At 47.8% G+C, this 19,970-nt stretch overlaps 2 protein-coding genes across 4 annotated transcripts in view; both read right to left on the reverse strand.

Moving 5' to 3' along the window:
• Positions 1-1,620: 1,620 nt before the first annotated feature.
• Positions 1,621-9,991, reverse strand: LOC113955761 (glutathione S-transferase theta-1-like). Of its 3 annotated transcripts, XR_003530651.1 has the most exons (7): positions 9,804-9,991; positions 6,958-7,045; positions 6,143-6,293; positions 5,410-5,586; positions 4,692-4,883; positions 2,440-2,656; positions 1,627-1,925 (listed from the first exon to the last, which is right to left on the reverse strand). XR_003530651.1 is itself a non-coding variant. In XM_027661585.1 (6 exons), the coding sequence occupies exons 1-6, from the start codon at positions 9,913-9,915 to the stop codon at positions 2,630-2,632; spliced, it is 747 nt and encodes a 248-aa protein (XP_027517386.1). In that variant the 5' UTR covers positions 9,916-9,991; the 3' UTR covers positions 1,621-2,629. The 3 variants fall into 3 exon arrangements, 2 of the variants coding, with proteins under 2 accessions (XP_027517386.1, XP_027517387.1); XM_027661585.1 differs by having other exon boundaries at positions 1,621-2,656; XM_027661586.1 differs by lacking the exon at positions 1,627-1,925 and having other exon boundaries at positions 2,418-2,616.
• Positions 9,992-10,958: 967 nt separating this feature from the next.
• DDX51 (DEAD-box helicase 51) overlaps positions 10,959-19,970 on the reverse strand; it is a 9,257-nt gene continuing 245 nt past the window's right edge. The window contains exons 2-16 of the mRNA XM_027661582.1: positions 19,385-19,779; positions 18,766-19,010; positions 18,510-18,660; positions 17,707-17,852; positions 17,292-17,363; positions 17,002-17,108; positions 16,356-16,464; positions 15,837-15,982; positions 14,977-15,175; positions 14,240-14,355; positions 14,032-14,148; positions 13,042-13,143; positions 12,713-12,776; positions 12,359-12,493; positions 10,959-11,524 (exon numbers count right to left, since the gene is read on the reverse strand). Coding sequence (XP_027517383.1) covers positions 11,498-11,524; positions 12,359-12,493; positions 12,713-12,776; positions 13,042-13,143; positions 14,032-14,148; positions 14,240-14,355; positions 14,977-15,175; positions 15,837-15,982; positions 16,356-16,464; positions 17,002-17,108; positions 17,292-17,363; positions 17,707-17,852; positions 18,510-18,660; positions 18,766-19,010; positions 19,385-19,779 — 2,131 coding nt within the window. The 3' untranslated portion in view covers positions 10,959-11,497. The remainder of the gene's footprint in view (positions 11,525-12,358; positions 12,494-12,712; positions 12,777-13,041; positions 13,144-14,031; positions 14,149-14,239; positions 14,356-14,976; positions 15,176-15,836; positions 15,983-16,355; positions 16,465-17,001; positions 17,109-17,291; positions 17,364-17,706; positions 17,853-18,509; positions 18,661-18,765; positions 19,011-19,384; positions 19,780-19,970) is intronic.

A 19,970-nucleotide genomic window follows, 5' to 3' on the forward strand; every position in this document is an offset into this window, starting at 1 on the left:
TCCCACCGTCAAGCGGCCCTGGCCCGCTGGGGCTGGCACCGTGCCTATTAATTTTCCTTCAGGAAAGGAAGGTAACGTGAGAGATAAACTGCGAGTAACGGTCAGTTGCCAGCCTCAAAAGAGAGGCTGGCACTAAGCACTGAGAGAGCAGGGGTTGTCATTCCCCTCTGCAGCCTTGGCTGGCACCAAAGGGGCTCAGGAGCTGCTCTCACCCTCAGCATCCCACCATGGCTCTTAGAAGGTAAATGCTTGTTCTGGTAACACAGCTCTGCAGGGATGTGCCACTCTGCAGACAAGGCCTTTGCACAACGTCCTCTAACCCAGCATTAATCTCACACTGCCAGATCTCTGGATGGTTTTCGGTTCAGAACATAATTCTTTGGTCACATAGTCTCTGCCCAGTCCTGCGAGGTGACACCTGAATGGCAGTGAAGCGTGGAGGATTTCTCTGCAGGCGTTACATCTGCATACTTACTCAAAGTGACTTTCTGCTCTCCCTGGTATGTGTCACTTCAGATTTCCACGCAAGTGGAGGAGAACTAAAGAGCTTAGACTCAGTTCAAGCCCTTGCACTGGGCCTGCAGCATTTCACAGCTGTGTGATTCAGGGAAGGTGACGTGCTGGCTGAGTACAGGGACTTCTGGGACTCTGGGAGATAGAGCAGCTGAACCACTTAGAGCAAAGTCACCTCCAGTCAAACCCACCTCGGCTCAGCTGACACCTTTTTATCAGTGTTGTGCCACAGAGCCTGTGTGTTGCACAAATCTTTGGAAAGAGCTATGTGAACCTCAGGGAGAGGGAACTGGAGGATCAGTTGCTTTTTTTTCTTGTAGAGAGGATCATTACCAAGGGTGGTGAGAAGGCTCAGCTACTGAGCTGGGAGCTCTGGGTAAATTACGAAGTGGAACACTTTCAGGGGTTTAGAACTTTCAGATTTAGAACCACACCATAAGAGTTTTTCAGTTTCTCAGCCAGAACAGGGAAAGGGGCTGTGCACACCCTCCAGTTCCCCTGCATGCACAGTTTACCCTCTAGAGCACCTGCACCAGCACCAATATGCTGGAGATCAAGGTGTTGTGGTAGGTGCTTGAGTTCAAACTCCTTCAGTACAAAGGAATCTTAAATGTTAAGGGAGTGGGGAAAAGGAGTGCGAAAGTGGGTCTGCACAGGTAATAGTCTGAGAAGTCTTTGTGCTTCAGTGGTTGCATGTCCCTGCTCTGAGATATCCCTGTGAAGAGTTTGTTGATCTCCGTGGTGTGCAGCAACCTTAGCAGTGTGGGTTCACTTTGCTCCTTTATTTATGGTTCAGTTGATCTATTAGTCCTATCTGGACTTCAAAGATCTTTTCATGTGCCTCCTGGAAATGTTCCTTCCTTAAGTTTTTCTTCAATTTGCTGACTGCACTGCACAGCCCACACAACCCAAGAGGTATTTTTATCTGGTTGTGTTATAGGCCATTTGATTGATTATTCCTGGCTCCAGGCTTGTACATCTAGCACTGTATTTTCACTTAACTCCATCACCTCAAAGGCCATTTTTCCTGCCCTTATTTTCTCTGTCAGCTTTTTGGGAACAGGAACAAGACAGAAAAAACGCATTAAGTTCTGCAATTTATTTCTTAGTAATTTAGAAAAGGTCTCAGGATGTGGATCTGCTTTTTTTACTATTCCTCCCATTTTGTGTATCCCAGCTTCATTTTATTCTAAAAGTCACAGGCTCTCACCTATTTCCAAATAACCCCTGGCAAGAATTGAGCAAATTGAATCGAACAGCACGTTAAACTGACACTGGAGGTGTGACCCTCTCCCTTTTCAGGGTGAAAGGGGAGTGGACACTCAACAATAGACCTTGCACCAAGGCAGGCAAAACTCTTGCACAGCCTGTTGGGTTTTGGCAGGCAGCTCTCAGGGGTCTCAGTCTAGGAACTGGAACCTAACAAGATCAAATGACACAAAATGCAGAGGTGTAGGGATAGCAAAAGGCAAAGTACAAGGATGAGTTGCCTTATCTCCACTATTTAGAGCAAGAAACAAGGCATCTGTTGTACAACTCTGTGACCATTCAAGGAGTTGCTCTAGGGAGGTGCTTTGTCCTATGTGCATAGAAGGGCCCAAAATACCACTGGTCACTGCACCATGAACATGCAGCAGACCAGAGACTATGGGAAAAACAATTTAAAATCTCTTCCTGTCACCATGACCAGGCTGGAGTGAGGCAAGTGTGCTTATCCTTTGTGGAGGAGCACCAGAGAGCCAGCTCTGAACATAGTTCAGGCTTGGTTTTGAAGGCAGCCGTCCTTGCAGGAGCACACAATGGGTGACATTTAAGGAACTTGTGCTTTATTCCAACAAGCAGAAAATTGGCTCAAGACTCTTACATGGAGCTCTTGTGCTACAAGTATCATAAATTAGAAAATGAAAAGAAAGACACTTTATTTACCTTGACTCATGCAATGGTTTGCGTGCAGAGCAGCCCTGTCTGGAGATTCTGCAGGGAGATGTGTGTCAGGAAAGGCTCCGCTCCCAAGCCTGGTCTGAGGTTTGTCAGGGTTAGCACTCTGCAGAATAGGCTCTTGGTTTTGATTATTTCTCTGCTCTGATTCTACTTGTGCAGAAGCTGTGGGAGACATTTATTGTGCTGGTAGGAAGTTTGCTCTCTACGAGAAAGGGAAAAGTTGGAAGTCAGGAATCTTGAAGTTAGGGTAAGTACAAAGGTGCCAACAGCAGAGTGCAGCGAAGCTGGGCAGCCTTGGTGAGGCAGCGAAGGCACCTCTTTGATTGCAGGGTGCACAGCAGCCCAGCTGGTGATTGTGGTAAAGCCGCAGGTTACAGAGGGAAGGAAGTGGTTGGTGGTACAACGTAAACAGGCCGTTCTCTTGAGGCTCAGCACTGCTGGCAACTTGAGCAGTGGGGCAGCATTGTCAGGGGCTGCTGCTCAGGCACCCTTAGGGCAAGAAGAGAGCTCCTGTCATTGACTTTACCCATTGGCATGCGACAGGCTCTTCTCAACAAACCTACCCATAAAAAATCAGGTCAGAAGACAAATATCCCTGCATGTGTCAGCACTGAAACTGAAAAAGTTTGGGGGAAAAAGCTGACTCTTCACCACTCACATTTAGGATTTCCCGTAGGCTGGAGGAACGGAAGGTAAAGGGACCAGCCTGCTTGGCTGCTATAGCTCAGCCCACAGGCATGTGTGTTGCAAGCTGTAGTTCACGTGCCCTTTTGAACTAAAGGGCAGGTTTACTCAGGAGACAAACACAGAAGAGGGAGCTGGCTCATTCCCCAAAAACAGTAGGTCCAACTGAAAACATGCGTGAGATTGTTTGAGCAGCTAATTACACCTTTTCTGAGCACTGTCATGACTTGCATTCAGATGGCTGACATCTCACCCTCAGCATTCTGCAGGGCTGTCTCTGTGAACAGTGTAACCAGCCAGCACAGACAGACTTCCAGATACAGCCAGAGCTGAACCAGGAGGCGGGAAAAAACAATTCTGCAAACTGGAACCCTCCTTGCGGAAGCCTGTACCTGGAAATGGAAGGTCACAGGACAGGAGGACAGGAAGGCAGGAGGGACACGAAGGGGCACAGGCAAGAGGTTGTAAAGGATGCTGCACAGGTGTGCAGGATGACTCAATGTCCACTTCCTTCCAAATCCTGTTTACAAATCCAAACAGAGCTACAACACCTGGCAAATGTAACCATTAACCTTACTAGAGGACCTGATGAGACAAAAGAGTAGTGGAACATTAACTGTATTTGGGGCATTACTCAGCTCTGAATGCTGAATGCTCTGCTCACCCAGGGCTGGCCAGCACAGCTCCCACTGCCCTCAGTGCTGGCCCAGCCACCACAGCCCCTGTCAGTGCACACAGCCTGGCCTAAGTGGCTTCTGTTGAGCTGACAAAGCCACTGTGGGAAAACAGAGCGAGCACTGGTGTGGTTTACAGTGGGGACTGTGTGGTTGGCAGCAGCTTGACCAAGAAAAGCAGCTTTTCACCACTGTGCAGGGTGTTCTTTGTAGAGTATGATATGAATCTGTGGTCAAGGAATTTTATTGACAGGACTAACCCCATCGTTCCCAGAAGCTGGAGGCCTCCCTTGGGTACCCACACAGCTCCCTGCTCCTGGGCACTGTGTCCCTTTGCTCCCACAGATGATGCAGCAGCATCTAGTGGCCAGGTGCTCTAAGAGCCCTGTCAGCGTCCCCAGCAGGGACTTGGTCCTGACCTGCCTCTTTCCTAAAGAGCAAAAATCTTCCAGCAGAGTGTTTTCAATTTGCAGAGTGAAAACCATCTGCTACAATTATTTTTCCTTGTTTCAGGTACGTCTGTTCCACCATACCCTCAGGAAACCTTTGCTCTTGTCTGGAAAGCTCTGACTGGCCCCCGTTTCCACACAGACTGAATCACCTCAGTCCTCAAGCAGATCCAGTGGTGCTGGAACATGAAAGAAAAGCCTTCAGGGCTACAGCTCCCATGCTGCAGTGCACAAGAGGAGAAAGCAGCTCACAGCAGTTTAAAATGTATTTTTGTTCCCTTCTAAGTTGCAGAAAGGCTGTGAGTAAAGGGAAGTGCATTTTGTGGAACGGTGTTTCTGTATGATTTTTAGAAGAAATGCTGAAAGACTGCAATCAGCCTTCATAAAATAATCTATTTTATTAGAGTATAATCCTCTAATTCTGGCTGACCTGCTTTAGGAGCTGCTGCTTGAAACTCTCCAGCAGTTCAGGTGCAAACTGATCAGCGGTTAAGTTCTTAATGTTCATGATCCCTTCATGGGCTTCCTGGAAGAGCTCCTTCCCCACAGCTTCTTCCACCCGCCTGCGCCACTCCGCCAACTTTGGCCTCTCCTCAAAGAGGTTGTAGCCAGCACCTACAGGCTGCAGGGAGAGAGAGAGCATCTGGGAGTGAGTCAAAAAAGGCATTTACCAGGGATGGGACCAAAGGAAGGACCGATAGGCTTTTGGCTCAAGGCAGCAGTCAGTCATCACATTGGGTGGAGCTCATCTCTGGTTCTTAGCTCATAGGAAGCAACTGGTGACATCCTCAGCAGCTGCTGTCCCCTGGGACATGCAGCAAACAGCTCTGCCATGGTTAACCCCAGGACTGTCTAATACAGAACATGGAGGTTCATGCACACCAGCACATCTCTTCCAAATATCTTTACTTTCTCTGCCTAGTTTATAATTTATCTTCTTTGACCATATTTGACCATGTTTCTATAGAAAGAACTGTGTCATCAGAGTAGGTGTTCCCTGGCAAACTTAATTAGGGTCAAAGTCAAAAAGGAACAAGACTTAACCCCATGGAAGGGTTAACTGCAGGGAGCTCTGCCATTACCAAGGTGGTGGTGCAGCAGCCTGCCCACAGCCCAACCCACATACCCAGCAGCAGGTTGATGCTCACCTGCATGAGCTCCACCAGTGCTACGAGGTCTGCCAGGGAGATCTCGCTGCCTGCGATGAAGGGCTTGTCCTGCAAGAACTTCTCTTCAAACTGCTTTAGGACAACATTGAGGTCCTCAATAAGAAATTCCAGTTTCTCTGCAGAAAGTGGCTGGCCTGTGAGGATAGGCAGCAGCACCTGGCAGGGAGAAGAAACAAGTTGCTCTTTAAGTGATTCCTTCCAAACCTGGTCATCACCCTCTCTTTGCCCCCCTCTGAGGATCCCTCATCAGCCAGACAAGAGAACAACTGGAACTGCTCATCTCCCTTGCCAGGTCAACATTAATGTCATTCATTACTTCCTGCCTCTCCTTGTCTCCTCCCTAGAAATCTGAAATTTCAACCACAAGAAACTCCTCTCAAGGGAAGACCGCATCATCTGCCAGCAACTGTGTTTTGTTTTCCAGTAGGAGGTTGGTTCTTTCCATGAAGCCGAGCAGCAAGTGCTGAGCTGTGTCTGGTGAGAGCTGCTCACCAAGGATGAGTTTGGTCTGGGTCTCAGAGAGCAGTGGCTGCACCATGAGGGATTCAGGCCACTTCAGTTAGGCTCAGCTGAGCAGCCAAGTCAATTCCAGATCGAGTTTTGTTCCAATTTGTCACCTGACTTGTACATTTGCTCGGGAAGGCCCTGCACAAAGGTGGGCCGTTGCACTCACAGCTCTTAGCACTTAATTTTTGGTATATGATGGTCTCACCTTTGATAAGAACACCTTGCTCCCCTTTGCACGGATGTTGGCGTGCTGCCATGACAGGTACTCATCAACCCTCGCCCTTTTCTGCAGGTCAGATGGGTACCAGTGATCAGGAGTCTTGAACTTCTGGGCAAGGTACAGGAGGATTGCAATGCTGCCCAAAGAGCGAGACAGACCAGTGAGCTGATCACCTGAGAGTAAAGCACCTCATCCTTTCTCCTCCCCCCAAATTTTGCACTGCTGGACAAGCAGCAACACAAGCCTGATCCGAGTCAGGTAGAAGTGCAGGACACAGAACTGCCAGCAAGGCACAGCACAGGAGAGAGTTTGTGCTGGCTCAACCAGCTGCTTGTGGGCAGCAATTATCTGATACATCCGCCCAGCGAGGCAAACACGGCCTGCTGGCACAGTTACCCCATCGACACTGTTGAGCAAACAGGAGCTGCAGAATGAGTTTATACCAAAGCTGACCTTCACAGGGCCTGGCCATTCAGCAGCAGGTGCCTTATGTCAGATTTCCTGCACTGACCTACAGCCTCCAGCTGCAGGCAGAGAGCAGGAGGACACGCGGACAGGTATTTAAGCTCGGAAACATTGCTTACATGCAAGGTAGCTCCGAACAGCAGCACCATCAATGCTGTTCGAGTTGTTTACATTAGAAGGATTCTCTTGGAACGTAGGTTTGTTATGTACAAGTGGAACCAATAGGAAGGAAGAAAAAAAACTGCCTGGGCTGGAGTCCCAGCAGTGCCCTGGCAGAATCCAAGCTTTGAGATAAACAATACTGCAGGTAGGGGTTGAGCTTATTTGAGCCTCACCTCTCTGCCAAGGTGAAAGAACCATCCCTTAGTGCAGGCACCTTCATCAGGACATTCACCTTCCGGAACTCCTCCGTCTTGTGCTGCCCTGAGGAGGGAAATGAGAAGTTTTACTTGGCAGGGATAGTCAGGTCTTGTCTGCAATGCTTGTGGGGACCATTTGGCCTCAAGTTCCTGGGTTTGATTGTACAAATACAGTCTTATATCAAGCTTATAACCAATCAATAAGTGCTGCAGGGTGAATAGGGGGGTTGCCCTATGGTATCAGCTTACTTGCTTATTGTCTGCATACCAGACCCACCTCTTGACCACAGGCAGAATGGCTAGGAGTCCTTTCATACCAACAGTGCTTGTCTACTCAGGGCTCTATCAGCTCCAAGTTTGTGCCTGGAGGTACCTGTCCTGTACAAACCCAGAGTGAGCACTGAGTGCCTTAGAGGAAAGGGATCTCACTGTCAGAAACATCACCAATATGGACAGTGAGAAAGCAGTTTGTGTTTTTTTTTCCTGGATGATAATGTAATTTATATTCAACTCTCTTTTTAGTCCTCGGATGAAAATAAATTTCTGTGATTCCATATAAAGATGGTACTTCATTACAGTCAGCTCCTGTGCATTTTGTCATATCTTTTGTCAGAGAAAATATGGATTTGTTGCTTTTAAGCTATCTTCTGGGTCCCCCCTGAAAGGTAGGCAGAGTCAATCTGACAGGAGAAGGTGTTTTGTTCATTTGAGGTCTCAACATGCTCCGTTGTGTCTGAACCCAGTCCCAGAAGCCTTGTTTTATGTGACTTGTTTGTGCTGGCCTTTTCCAACCACTGGCTTCAGTCACACATGTGTACCTGTGTATTCAAGCCTCTCTAATGTGTAACTAACCTTATGCCATGTCCTGCTATGTGAGTCACCTGAGAATCTGTGTGCCAGAGGAGATGTTCTGGAAGTGATTTTAGCTTTCCCAGCATCTGGCAAACCTGATTTGTGACTATTCCCCTGTCACTTGGCTCGCAGCCCATCTCTGCCACCCCCTTTCAAAAAGATGAAGTGTGAAGATTCCAGGTACTCTCAGGTGTCCTTTGAATGTGATTTCTATCCATTCTCACCCTTTCCACCCCTTTCCTTGAGACCTGCCCTACTGGGGGCCCTGGAGCTTTTCTGAAGGGACACATTCAGTGCACCAGCTCAGTTCTGAGTATCGATTCCCTCACCTGGTCCTCACATGCTGTGCAGTGATGGGTACTAGTGCAGCAAGGCCTCCCACACTGTGTCCCAGGGCGAGCTAACCCAGCTGCAGGTACCTGGAGCCCTTCCCTGTGGTATGGGAGGTGCACACATTGTAGGAATGGGATGGGATGCACTTCTAGCATTTCCATTGGCCAAATAACCCATCTTAAATGCACTGGCCAAAAGCAGGCACTGATGCCATGGGGCACAGAGCACTGGGAAACTGTGACTTAATTCACTTTCCTTCCTCTCAGTTCCCTGATACCTGTATTCCAGTTGTTCCATTCTCCTTGATGCTCTCATTGCTTGCCTGCCATCTCCTTTGCACCAGTGGCACCACAACAGTTTATTTATTGGGAAAGAAGGGTAAGGACACAAGATGAGCCTGCCCCCAGTTACAAACAATTGCAAAAATTTTTGCTATGAAATAGGTGGGAGGAAAAGCCACAGCAAGGTACAACCAACGCACAGCTAAGGTGTGCAGGGGAACACCCAGAGACTAAACCACATCACCCCTGAGATCTGAGTCACAACTTGGAGCCTCTTTTGTTCCTTTATCAATTTCAACCCCAGAAGCCTTCTCACTGTTTTTAAGCATTACTTACTGAGGTATTGTTATGCCCAACACATTACCTTAATTTCAAATCTAGAGCTCTGGAAAGGTTGAAAGACAGTTTTTACCAACTTCAGTTACAAAGAAAGAAGATGCAGATCTTTGGGCATCCTTTGGTGAAAACACACGATACCCCTTGGACAGGCTCCTATCAGTTATCAGTTGGTTTTAGCCCAAATAAAACCACCTTCCTTTCTTCATTTATCAATGTTCAGATCACTGGCAGCTGCATTGTCTCGCTCCACAGCCTTCACAAGTCTGCCCTCAACCCTCTCAAAATAACCTGGCTACAAACCCCCTGACCCAATGGAACCCCCAGAGGGACAGCCAACTGCCCTGCCCTGCCTGCACATGGGGACACATGGGCAGTGAGGACCCTCATACATGAGGACCCTCCCACGGGGCTGTTAACCCCTGCCAAGAGGAGAAGAGCTGCTCTGCAGCAGCTGCTGCTGCTTACTGGAGCACAAAGCTTTTTAAAGAAGTTTAATTAGGGAACAAGAACTGCACACCTCGGCTGTCCTCGCCCATACATGTATGTCCCACCTCTGAATTTCTGTTTCCCATTAACTGGGGAATGCCCTCAGACCTGGCACATCCTGAGCGCTTCTCAGAAAAGCCTCTTTTATCAGACTCACTTTCTGCTGGGGTGGAGCCGATTTCAAAGATACCACACGCCTTTGCAGAGTCCTCTTTGTTGCAGAGGAACAGAGGTAGTGAGAGGACTACTTAAAAAACAGAGGTGCACTGGACAATTAGGTTCTGGTTTTGTGTAGGCACCAGGAACCCTCTGCAGCGGGAGGGCCACCTCGCCCTCTCGCAGCATCTGGCACTGATGGGGACGGTGAGTAACCCGCTTCCACCCTCGGGCTGGAATCAGGCAGCTCCCCCGGGAGCGGCGAAGGGACGCGGGGCGCCCGCGGGTGGAGCAGCTGGGCACCCGCAAACCCTGGGGCTGGGGACACCGGGAGGACAGGGGGACCCCCTCCCCGCCGCCCCCGGCCCCGCTCACCCTTCATCAGCTGCACCCGCTTGAACTCGAAGGGGATGTTGTTGCTCCGGGCGAAGATGTAGAGCGCCCGGCAGGGCTGCGAGAGCAGGTCCAGGTACAGCTCCAGCCCCATCCTGCGCCGCTGTTTCTGCTGCCGCCGCCGCCCGCTCCCGTCTCGCTGCGTGCGATGCAGGGTGTGAGCAGCACCGTGCCCGCTCCGGGCGGGGCGGCAGCGCAGGGTCCGCCCCGGGGCGGAGCGCAGCTCTCCCGCTCCGGCCCCTCGGGGCAGGGCCGTGCCCAGGGGCTCGCAGGACAGCGGTGATGGCACTTTTTGGAGCGAAGTTTCAACCGGGCTCTGCCATCTCACATCTAATCTCTGGTTTGTCCTAATAACTGCCCTTAATCCCTTAATGATAAGGAAACCGCAAGGCTGACGGGGCGTGGGTGCTCAAGAGGCAGATCCTGGGTTTGCCCCGTGGGAGCTCGCAGTTCTTGCACAAGAGGACTTTCCATTCCTGCGATTCCATCACCAGCCAAGACACCCGCGCTGTGGAAAAACAACTGGAGAGCGAGCAGTCACGCAACAGGAAAACACACATTGGTTCACTGCTATAAACCAAACCCACACTGGTCCTATCTTCACAAGATTCAACCACCCTTCCCAACACCCATCCCTTCAAGATTCCCAGCCCTTCATTTTGCTTCAGGAATGTACTGGTGATGCTGGTGTACATATATTTTGCCTTACACAACAATAAGGCAGAGCTGGAGCCTTTCCTCCTGAAGGAAAAGCATCCCATGGAGGGTAGTTGCAGGCTGCAGCTATGTGGCAGCTCTAAGCCTTCTGCTTGGACAGCTAAAAATACCAGTGGCGTGTGTCAAATACAGATTTATGGCTTGCAGTGACACTACCTGGCTCCAGGACACTCATACTAGACATCAGACATTTCAGTCTGCATTAACACCAGCCTAACACTTAATAATACCTGCTGTTGCCACTGGTACAGAATGCTGGAAGGAAACAACGTTCCTTCCAAAGTCCTGTCCTTTCTTGGAAGCCAAGGACAAGGCACAAGACTATAACAGTGAAAAATCCCTTCAGCAATATCTCCATCCCTAATCATGAAATATCCTGAGTTGGAAGGGACCCACAAGGATCATCAAGTCCAACTCCTGAGCCCCAGAATCTTTCATTAGACACTGTTTTAAAAATATATATATATATAGTATTTATTTAAAAGTTGCAGTCACTTCAGCCTAGAGCAGCTTTTCAAACGCTTCTGCTACAGGCACTGTACAGGTGTTTATGCATTTGCAGACACAGCTGCTTGTGCAGTAAGACAGAACCATTAGTTGTTCCAGGGCAGAAGGGCCTGGCCCTCACCGTTGGAGGACAGCAGTTCCATCAGGTCCATGCTCAGGAGCTGGTGGCAGTTCTACACATGCCAGCAGGATACAATGCAAAGTCCTCTTCCAAATATCTGTATCTCAGAGTTTATCTTTTTTTTTCAACCAGTAAGTAAACTCTGTTTGCAGTGTCCTTGAAAGAGGAACAAGGCCTGTAACAGCTTCAGCTACGATAAGGTTGAGAAGCCAACCACTGAGGCCCGTTCAGAGACCACGACTGAGCGTTACTGTGCTGGAGATCAGTCCATGTCCTGTCCCACTCAGGGGCTTCAGTGCCACGAAACACAACCATCTCAGCTTCCATTCCTTCAGGCTCGTTTCTGTGCTCGCTCGTTCTGTTCAAAATTAAAGTTGAGAAGGTGACTGAAGATGTCCCTGTCTCAGGGTCACACAGAAGGGATTTCAGGGAGCAATGGGACAATTTAATCTTTTCTGCCCCAGTTCTCAAACATTCCTAGTCTAGAACTCTAAATCATAATTTTTTGAGGATAGACATTTATCAGGAGTTCTCAAATGAGAGAGCAGAACACTTGCCCAAATCATGCAGCACGAGGTCTATTATGGACTCCTAGTCCACCCATCTGGCACATAAATGCTACCCTGCTTTTGTCTGAAAGCTCTCAACCTTCCCATTGGTGTATAAAGAAGGGCCTGCAGATAATGCTTTCCTGGTTTGGGATACCCAACTCTAGTCAGCATAGCTGTACAGTACAGTCCTAAACTCTGTAATGACAAAAGGTTGAATCTCTGCTTTTTATTTGCAGTACACTGGGTAGTTGCCAAAATCCTGGCTCCAGAGGTAAAGACAAAGCCAGAATAGAAAAAAACCACCACAAATCATAGAGTTGTTTTGGTTGGAAAAGACCCTTAAGACGATTGAGTTCAAGCATTTACCCAGCACTGCCAAACCTACCACCATGTCTCCAAGTCTACATGGTCTTTTAAATCACTCCAGGGATGCTGCCCACCTTTAAGAGAAAACCTCTTCCTCCTCTCCCCACCCTTTCTGAGTATTCCATAATGATGCACCCACAATGCTGCCTTCACACCGAGATGGAATTCTCTCAGTTAAAGGAAAGGATCCTGGACACTAATACTTGTGCTAAGCACGAATTGCAGTAAACTGCACAAGCTGTAGTTTGACTTATTTTATTCCCTGACTCAATTACCTTGACTGTCTTCTCGAGCTTACACAGAGCTGCCTCATATTGCTGCACCAAAGGCTTTAATGCTCTGCCCTTCATGGGGTGTTTCTGTATGTCTCGGATGCCGGCGTCCCTCAACATCCGCAGAAACCGACGTTCCTGCATAACAACACAGACACAGGAGATGAGACACCTCACTGCCCATCAGCTAGAAAATGAGCACATCTTGGAACATGTTGCCTAGTCAGGAAATAATTGAAGTGTCTGTGCACAAAGCTCAGCTGACTGGAAAAGGTGGGATGGGAAGTAGTATGAACTTTATCTTCCTTATGCCCCTGCATGCATCCTTATCAAATGAACCCCACGCCAAAGACATACCTGAATTCTAAGGACCAAGCTGAAGGCAACACCTACTTTTCCTGCACGAGCCGTTCTTCCAACCCTGCAAACAGAACAAGTAGCTTCAAGTCAGTTTGAGCCCCACAGTCACTGCCATTATCAGCTCCAAGAGTCTGATTCTGAAACTCTTCACACTGAAGCAAGTCTGATTCCAAGCAATGCTATGGGCTTAATTTTTATTCGAAAGCTATTTGCCTATTAAAGTAAAAAGAAAAACTAAAAGTCCTTTTAAGTGCATGTCACCTTTGCTAAACATTTCAAAGCAAACCAAGCTCAAGACATCTCCCTGTTCTTCCTGGCTGCCTTACCGGTGAATGTACGTCCTGATGAACTGCGGTGCATCATAATTTATTACGTAATTCACTCCTTTAACGTCAATCCCTCGTGCAGTGGCATCTGTGCTGATTAACCTGGTTGTAAATGTATATATAGTTATTTTCAGGCAACATCTCTAGCATTATACACACAAGTGAAACACAGCACAGTTCTTGCTGATCTCTGTTCAAACTGGTCAGCCAGCCTCTGTCTCTGAGTGTGGCAGGAGCACTGTAAGTCACTCCTCACTGTCACTGGTATTACTAGCTTCCCACAGACCTCCAAGCCTGTCACCCTCTGTTATGCATGAAAAGCTACTGGGTGTTTCCAGGTTTTCCAAGCATGGAACACTAAGCCAGACAGCTCCCAGTGCACTGGAGGTTACAAACCTCTAAGGTATCTGAACATTCCATAAAGGTACTGAATGCAGAGAGAAAGGTGAGAAATTCCAGTAGTCAAGGTTTGGATGAAAAGGAAACCCAGAAAATCAGCATTTACCTTCTTCTCAGAGACATTCCACAGATACAATCTCATACAGCTACAAAAATCACATTGTAAATCAAACACTTGGATAGAAGTAAAGCTCTATGCCAGTCTGAGCAGGGACTGCTTTGGTAGGAAGCACTAACACTGTGTATAGTTCAAGCACCAATATCCATTTCCTTCCTACAAGAACCAGATGCCCAGCACACACAATAAACTTCAGATTTGCAAACCTCTGTGTTTTGGGCAACTCTGAACACACAGTTACATTTACTGCTTGCCACGAAATAACACACAGAAATTCAGATTGCAGCTAAATTAGAACATGCAGGATAAACAATTCAAAGTCACAAGTCCAAGTCTCACACTCATTCTGCCACAGACTCCTGCATGCTGTTTTAGAGGACCCTGTGTAGCTGTGTCCTTGGTTCTGCCTAGTTTTTCTCACTGAAAACAGCCTATGTTGGAAGACATGCAGGAAAGTCATTTAAGATGCTCACAGTTGTATTTTCCCTTGTTCAAACTCCCTTATGGTTCTCTGTCTCTCACTTGGAGTCAACCGAGAAGAAAACTCAGCCACCGTGATTCCACCAAAGGCTTGAACCAGCAGGAACAACCTGCAGGGAAAGGGGATAGAAACAGTCACTTCCTTGCCTCTGCAACAACACTTGACAGATACCTATGATAGTGATCTCATTCTCTACTCACCTGTGAGAAGCTTCCCTGGAGTTGGTGAAGCACAAGACGCGGGTGAACTTCATGGTCAGCATGAAGTACAAGAGGAGCAAAGGCTTGGAATTCAGGTCACAGGGCACATAACATTGCTGCAGTCCACGGGGAAGAAGTTCAGAGGGAAAAATTACTTCTTGCCAAGACTATTTGCCCTGAAACCCACTACCTGTCCATGACCTACACAGGCTTGGATGTTTTAAAACTAACAGCAGCAAAACTAGACCCCACACTGCCACCCCCTTTAGAATAAATCACAGTTACAGGCTGGCAGGATACAAAACAAGTGGAGAAAGGAGACCTGAGTTGTTCTTACTTCTCCACAGCAAGTAACAACATGCACTGCCTTCCTGTCTACAGGCCGGCCTGTATCTGCATGCCTTGAAATGCACGTTATACATATGGACAATTGATAAGTGCTACTACATTATTATTATTTCACATTTCCGCTCCTCATTGCTGGTAAAACTTAATTCCACATGAAAAGAGATTAATAAAAAAAAAAAAATCCAGTCTTAAACAAATGAACATAAAGTAATGAGAAAACAAAGTCACAAAGATAGAGCTCTCTGGGTCGTAAATACTCCCAAAGTCACTTTTGCCCAGCACCTCTGTAATGCAGGAAACACAGACATTTTACAATAAAACCATAACCAGATACTCCAGAATTAAACAAATCTTCAACCATAACTTATTCAAGAGAATGAACACCATACCGACAGCCCCTCAGGGAGTGTGTATTTATTATTAGCATCTTGTTCAGTTTCTGTTCCATCTCCAAGTGTTTTTCTCTCAGAATAGACAGATGTGAAGAGGCGTGGCTGGAATAATTCCAGCTGCTGCAGCTTCTCTGGGTCCTGGGTCAGTGTGGCTGAAAACAGAAGCTTCTGTAAGGGTATCTGAGGAGAGCAGGAGCTGAAAGAAACAGCACATGGAAACCAGGCTTTGAGGATGGGGCAAAGGAGCTCCACCACAAGTGCTTTCAGATGATGTTATAAAGGGAAGCAACTAACTCTCTTTGATGCTCTTTTCATGCTCTGGGCCTTTCCTATAGGCTCTTTTCCAGCCTTGTTTTATGGTGGAGTTCACAGACCCCAACCTGCAGGAGTCTGTTACTCCTGCACACATCCCTGCACCCTGGTTACCCGTGTGCTCATTCTAGTCACGTCCTTCCTTGGCCACTGATCCCAGTTTCTGACACATCTCTACCACTGCTGTATGAAAACAGCAGCTGCAGATAGTTAATTGCAAGAGTTTTCCTCCAAATCCATTACTCAGCTTTGCTGGAGGGCATTACTACAGTTACTGTGCAAATGAATCACAGATTTGCAATATTTGTGCATTCTTTTGGTGTTCCTTTGGTCTAAATAAGGAAAGCTTGGAGAATACAATACTTAGTGTAAAGGACATTTTCTAGCATCAGCTGTTCACTGACCTACTTTGGTAGACATTTTTCTAGACATTTTCAGAGGAAAGGGACTTTGAGAGGCCCTGTGGGAGGTACTGGGAGCAGGACAGTAACGCCCAGAGTTGGTGTCCATACTATCAGCTCAAAGAAATGCATTCTGCAACTCACCTGGCTGCTGTTATAGGCCCTGGTTTGGTCCTCTGAAAAAGCATGTTGGAACCAGAGTCATCTTCTACTTGGAATGCAGCTTTGACAATTTGGTTCAGACAGTTCTGGTGCATGTCATCGATCATACGGTCTGCTTCATCTATGATCTGAATTCACAAGGATGAAAAACACCCCTTGTTAAATACTGGGAGCTTTTGATTTTCCTTTTTTTTATCTGTAACAAGTGAGCCAGAATGTAAGATAAGGGAAGCTTCTAGTCAATAGAATTGCTTTCTCTGCCCATCCTTACTCTGAGTTTGCAAAAGGCCAAGAGAGAAGGGGAAGTGGGTGGATGCTTGGGTATCACGAGTTGGAATAAAACATCTGATCTTGTGACTGCTGCCTTCGGAATCTGGAGCACAGACAGGCCCACACAGCAGTTCCAGTGGAGATGTATTTATGTTCCATGCAAGAAGAAAGCAGGAATTACAGCTGTAACAGGCAAAGCCCTCAGATGGGAGAGCCATGGAGCCAACTCACCAGGAAGCGAAGCTGCATCAGGCTGAAGCCCGGGGTCTGCCTGATGTGATCCGTGAGCCGCCCTGGCGTGGCCACAACAATGTCAGCCAGGCTGCAGTAGCCCGTCACTCTGAAAGGACAAGCAGCCCACGAGTAAGTGTTTCTCTTCACCATAAAGCACGTAGCAGAGATCCTTGGCCAGCAGACTTTAAGGTTTTCCTACCACTCAATTAACTGAGAAACAATAAATTTCAAATATGCACTTGAGTTTGGAGAGCACGTGGAAGCAGTGCTGGACACCAGACCCCAGTCTGCACTGAACTGCCTCATTTTAAACCAAAGTGTCATTCTCCACTGCTCTTAAAAAAAGCTTAATTGCAGCAAAATCCACACAGTCACTTGTACCTGTGGGCATAAGGTAAACATTTGCATTTTATTCAGCTGGTGAAGAGTCCCAAAAATCTAGTAAAACATTACAATCACAACAAAGGGGTAGTAGCAGGCACTATGACAATGACAGAACCAGCAGTGTCCAGCACATAAACCCACTATCCAAAATCGTGATAACACAATGGTGTGCTGCAATAGCCTGTGTTTTGACCCCTGTTCCATGAGATTAATTAGTTTACAATCTCTATAAACCTTATCAAAATACCTTTTAACCTACTTTTTCTGGACAAGCATCTCCTGCTCCTTTGCAAAAGATTTCTGGCCAGTAATCAAAACGACCTTCAGACCTGTCCCATCAGTGTAAACGTTGAACACTTTACTCACCTGCAAAGAGATGAGCTTTGTCAGCTGCCACAGAAACACTTGCAGTAATACTTTCCATTACAGTAACAACATCAAACCCACTCACGGCTCTTCCACAGGCTTCACAGAACAGCCAAAGAACTGGCTGCACCAGCCTATCCCTTGGCCCAGTTCTGCTCAGAGAGACAGTGAAGAGCCACATACCTGTTGTGCCAGTTCTTTGGTGGGCAGAACAACCAGAGCTCGCACGTGGCAAACCACTCGATCTAACAGAACCTGCCAAAATAAAGGCCAAATGAGTGCCTGAAAGCAGTGGTCCCCACAAGAATGGGGCTCTTGTACTTAACCTAGTTAGAAGAGATGGGCTTGACACATCCTCGGAGTTTTATGTTTCCCTTTTTCTCCCTCCACCTTCCCAACTCCTCATGCTTTGCCTCCCGTCTGAGGAAAGGAGTGGGATGCTGACACGAGGCTCCCTCAGACAGCTCTGAGCTAAAAATCCCGCTGCCTTATGTCCACAAATTCCTTGGCTTTTTAACATACTTCTGAGCTGCCGTTTCACTTGAACAAAAGCACCTCCAGCATTTTCCCTGCAGATACTTCCCTGGGGTGAACTCACCTGGACAATGGGTATGACGAACGCCAGGGTTTTCCCACTGCCCGTGGGTGCCGAGACACAGATGTCCTTGGGGCGGTATCCCCCCCGCCCCACCAGGTACCCATTGGAGGCACTCTGGAGAATGGCAGGAATCACCTCTGCCTGAACTGAGCAAAACCAGAAACAAACACAAAGTACACCATTAATGAACTCACTCACACCCTTAAAATGTTATATGAAAGCATTCTTTAAGTGAGAAGACACATGTTGGCTTCCCAACATAACCCTGACAGGCCTCTGACACAGCCTAAGCCTCCAGGCTCAGCTGGACCAACTACTCAGCTCACCCTCCTACCCTTATCCTTGCTTCCAGGTGTGCTTTCTACTTATTTAAGAGCTGGCATTTATTGTACTTGTTTGCAAAACCAGTAAAATAACGGAAAATCGACAATTATTTTTTTTTGTTTGAATGTTTTTCTGGTACTTTATTGAGTTGAATGAGTTCCCAGAGAGCTGTGATCAGTAGCAGACATGGTGGAAAGTAAGGAGCTAAAACACATGCTTGGCATAAGGAGGAAAAAAGTGAGGACACAAGTAAGACTTCCCTCTTTGGGCAGCTCTAAGCCATTACTTCAAGCTTTATCTATGAGTAGATAATAGATCTTTACTCAACTTAGATAAGGCTTTGAAAATGAAGTGTTAAAGCTGATGCAATCACTTATATGTCCCATGTTTTACTTCACTGACTACACAAAATGCTCAGCACCAGACTGCAGGAACTCTGCAAATCAGTTCAGAAAGGAACAAAAGCACTGTCAAAGTACCTGGAAAGAAGGACTCTATCCCATTCATCTGCAGCTTTTTCAGCAGGCGGGGATGGATTCCTGGCACATCTCTGATTGGGCACAGATTGTCTTTGATACGTTTCTGCACTCGTTTGGGCTGAGCAAGCCACTGTGGCAAAAAGGGCTGAACCTGAGGAGAAGGAAAGGAGAATATGGCAATGCCATACGTAAAATAAACCTGCAAGATGCATGTTCCCTCCTGACCATCATCACAATCCCATCAAGCTCAATGTACCTTCTGCACCGGCTTTCTGTCGTAGTCTCCAAGAATTGTCAAACTGGAGGGTGGATAATTTGCCTCTTCCCCAGAGGCTGCTAAGGAAAGCTCCTCCTTTGTGCTTTGATTTTCTTTAGTTCTTTCTCTCTTCTCTTTCTTCCCTGTTTCATCTCCTTCTGTTTCCTCATGTGTCTTCTTCCTTTTAGAAGACTTACTTTTAACATTGTTTCTATTTTCCTGTTGTTCGATATCTTCTTCAGAATCTGGAATGTGGATACCAGGAACACAGAGCCACAGGTCAGAATGTGTTACAGAAAAGGGATGCAGGCAACATTTTACAATGTAGGACTCAAGCAACAACTTGCAAGCTCCTCTTTTTTCCTAAATCCAAGTGCAAAAGCCAAACATTTCCTTGTTGGTATGGAGGCAACAAGACTGAGGTGACATATTTCCCTCCTCCCCTTACACTAAATTAATCCTCAAAGTTTGCAATATGGGGTTTTCCACTAAAAAATAAGAACTACTTTGGGAACATATTAAGCAAAGGAAAACCAAATCAGGTAAACTGGGTAACTCGTGTCCACTTTTCCATGGAGAACTGTCAACCACAATGAAATGAAATCCTACAGCCTGTTACCTGCTTCACTCCTCTCCCGCTGCACTTTCGACTTTCCTCTTCTTTCTTTCTTCTTCTTCACGGGGCTGCTGCCATCTGCTGCCTGCTCAGTGCCTGCCCTGCCTTCAGCAGAGCTGCGGGGCTGTTTTGCCTTTAGCTTCTTCTGCCCTTGCGCACCGGTCTGCTCTTCACCCTCCCTCTTCCTCTTCCCTTTTCCTTCCCCGGGCTCACCCCCGGGGCTCAACCCCGCGCCCCCTGGGCCTTCCTCCCGTCCCCGGGGCTGCGCCTCCCGCTGCTTCTTCAGCTGCCGGGCCCTCGCCTGCTGCCGCAGCCGCTCCAGCAGGACCCGCGCCCGGTCCTCCGCCTCGGCGCCCTCCTCCTGCTGCTTCTCATCCTCATCCTCCTCCCCGCCGTACCTGAAACAGCACAGACAAAGCCCCCTCAGGCACCAGCCGCCCGCCTGTACCCGGGGTCGAGGCAGCGCCTAAGACAGGGGTAGAGGTCGGGACAGGGATAGGGACAGGGATAGGGGCGGGGGCCAGGACAAGGATAGGGACAGGGATAGGGGCAGGGGCCGGGACAAGGATAGGGACAGGGATAGGAACAG

The sequence above is a fragment of the Corapipo altera genome, unplaced genomic scaffold (assembly GCF_003945725.1).
Source record: "Corapipo altera isolate COAL_440 unplaced genomic scaffold, ASM394572v1 150, whole genome shotgun sequence".
Lineage (NCBI taxonomy): Eukaryota > Metazoa > Chordata > Aves > Passeriformes > Pipridae > Corapipo > Corapipo altera.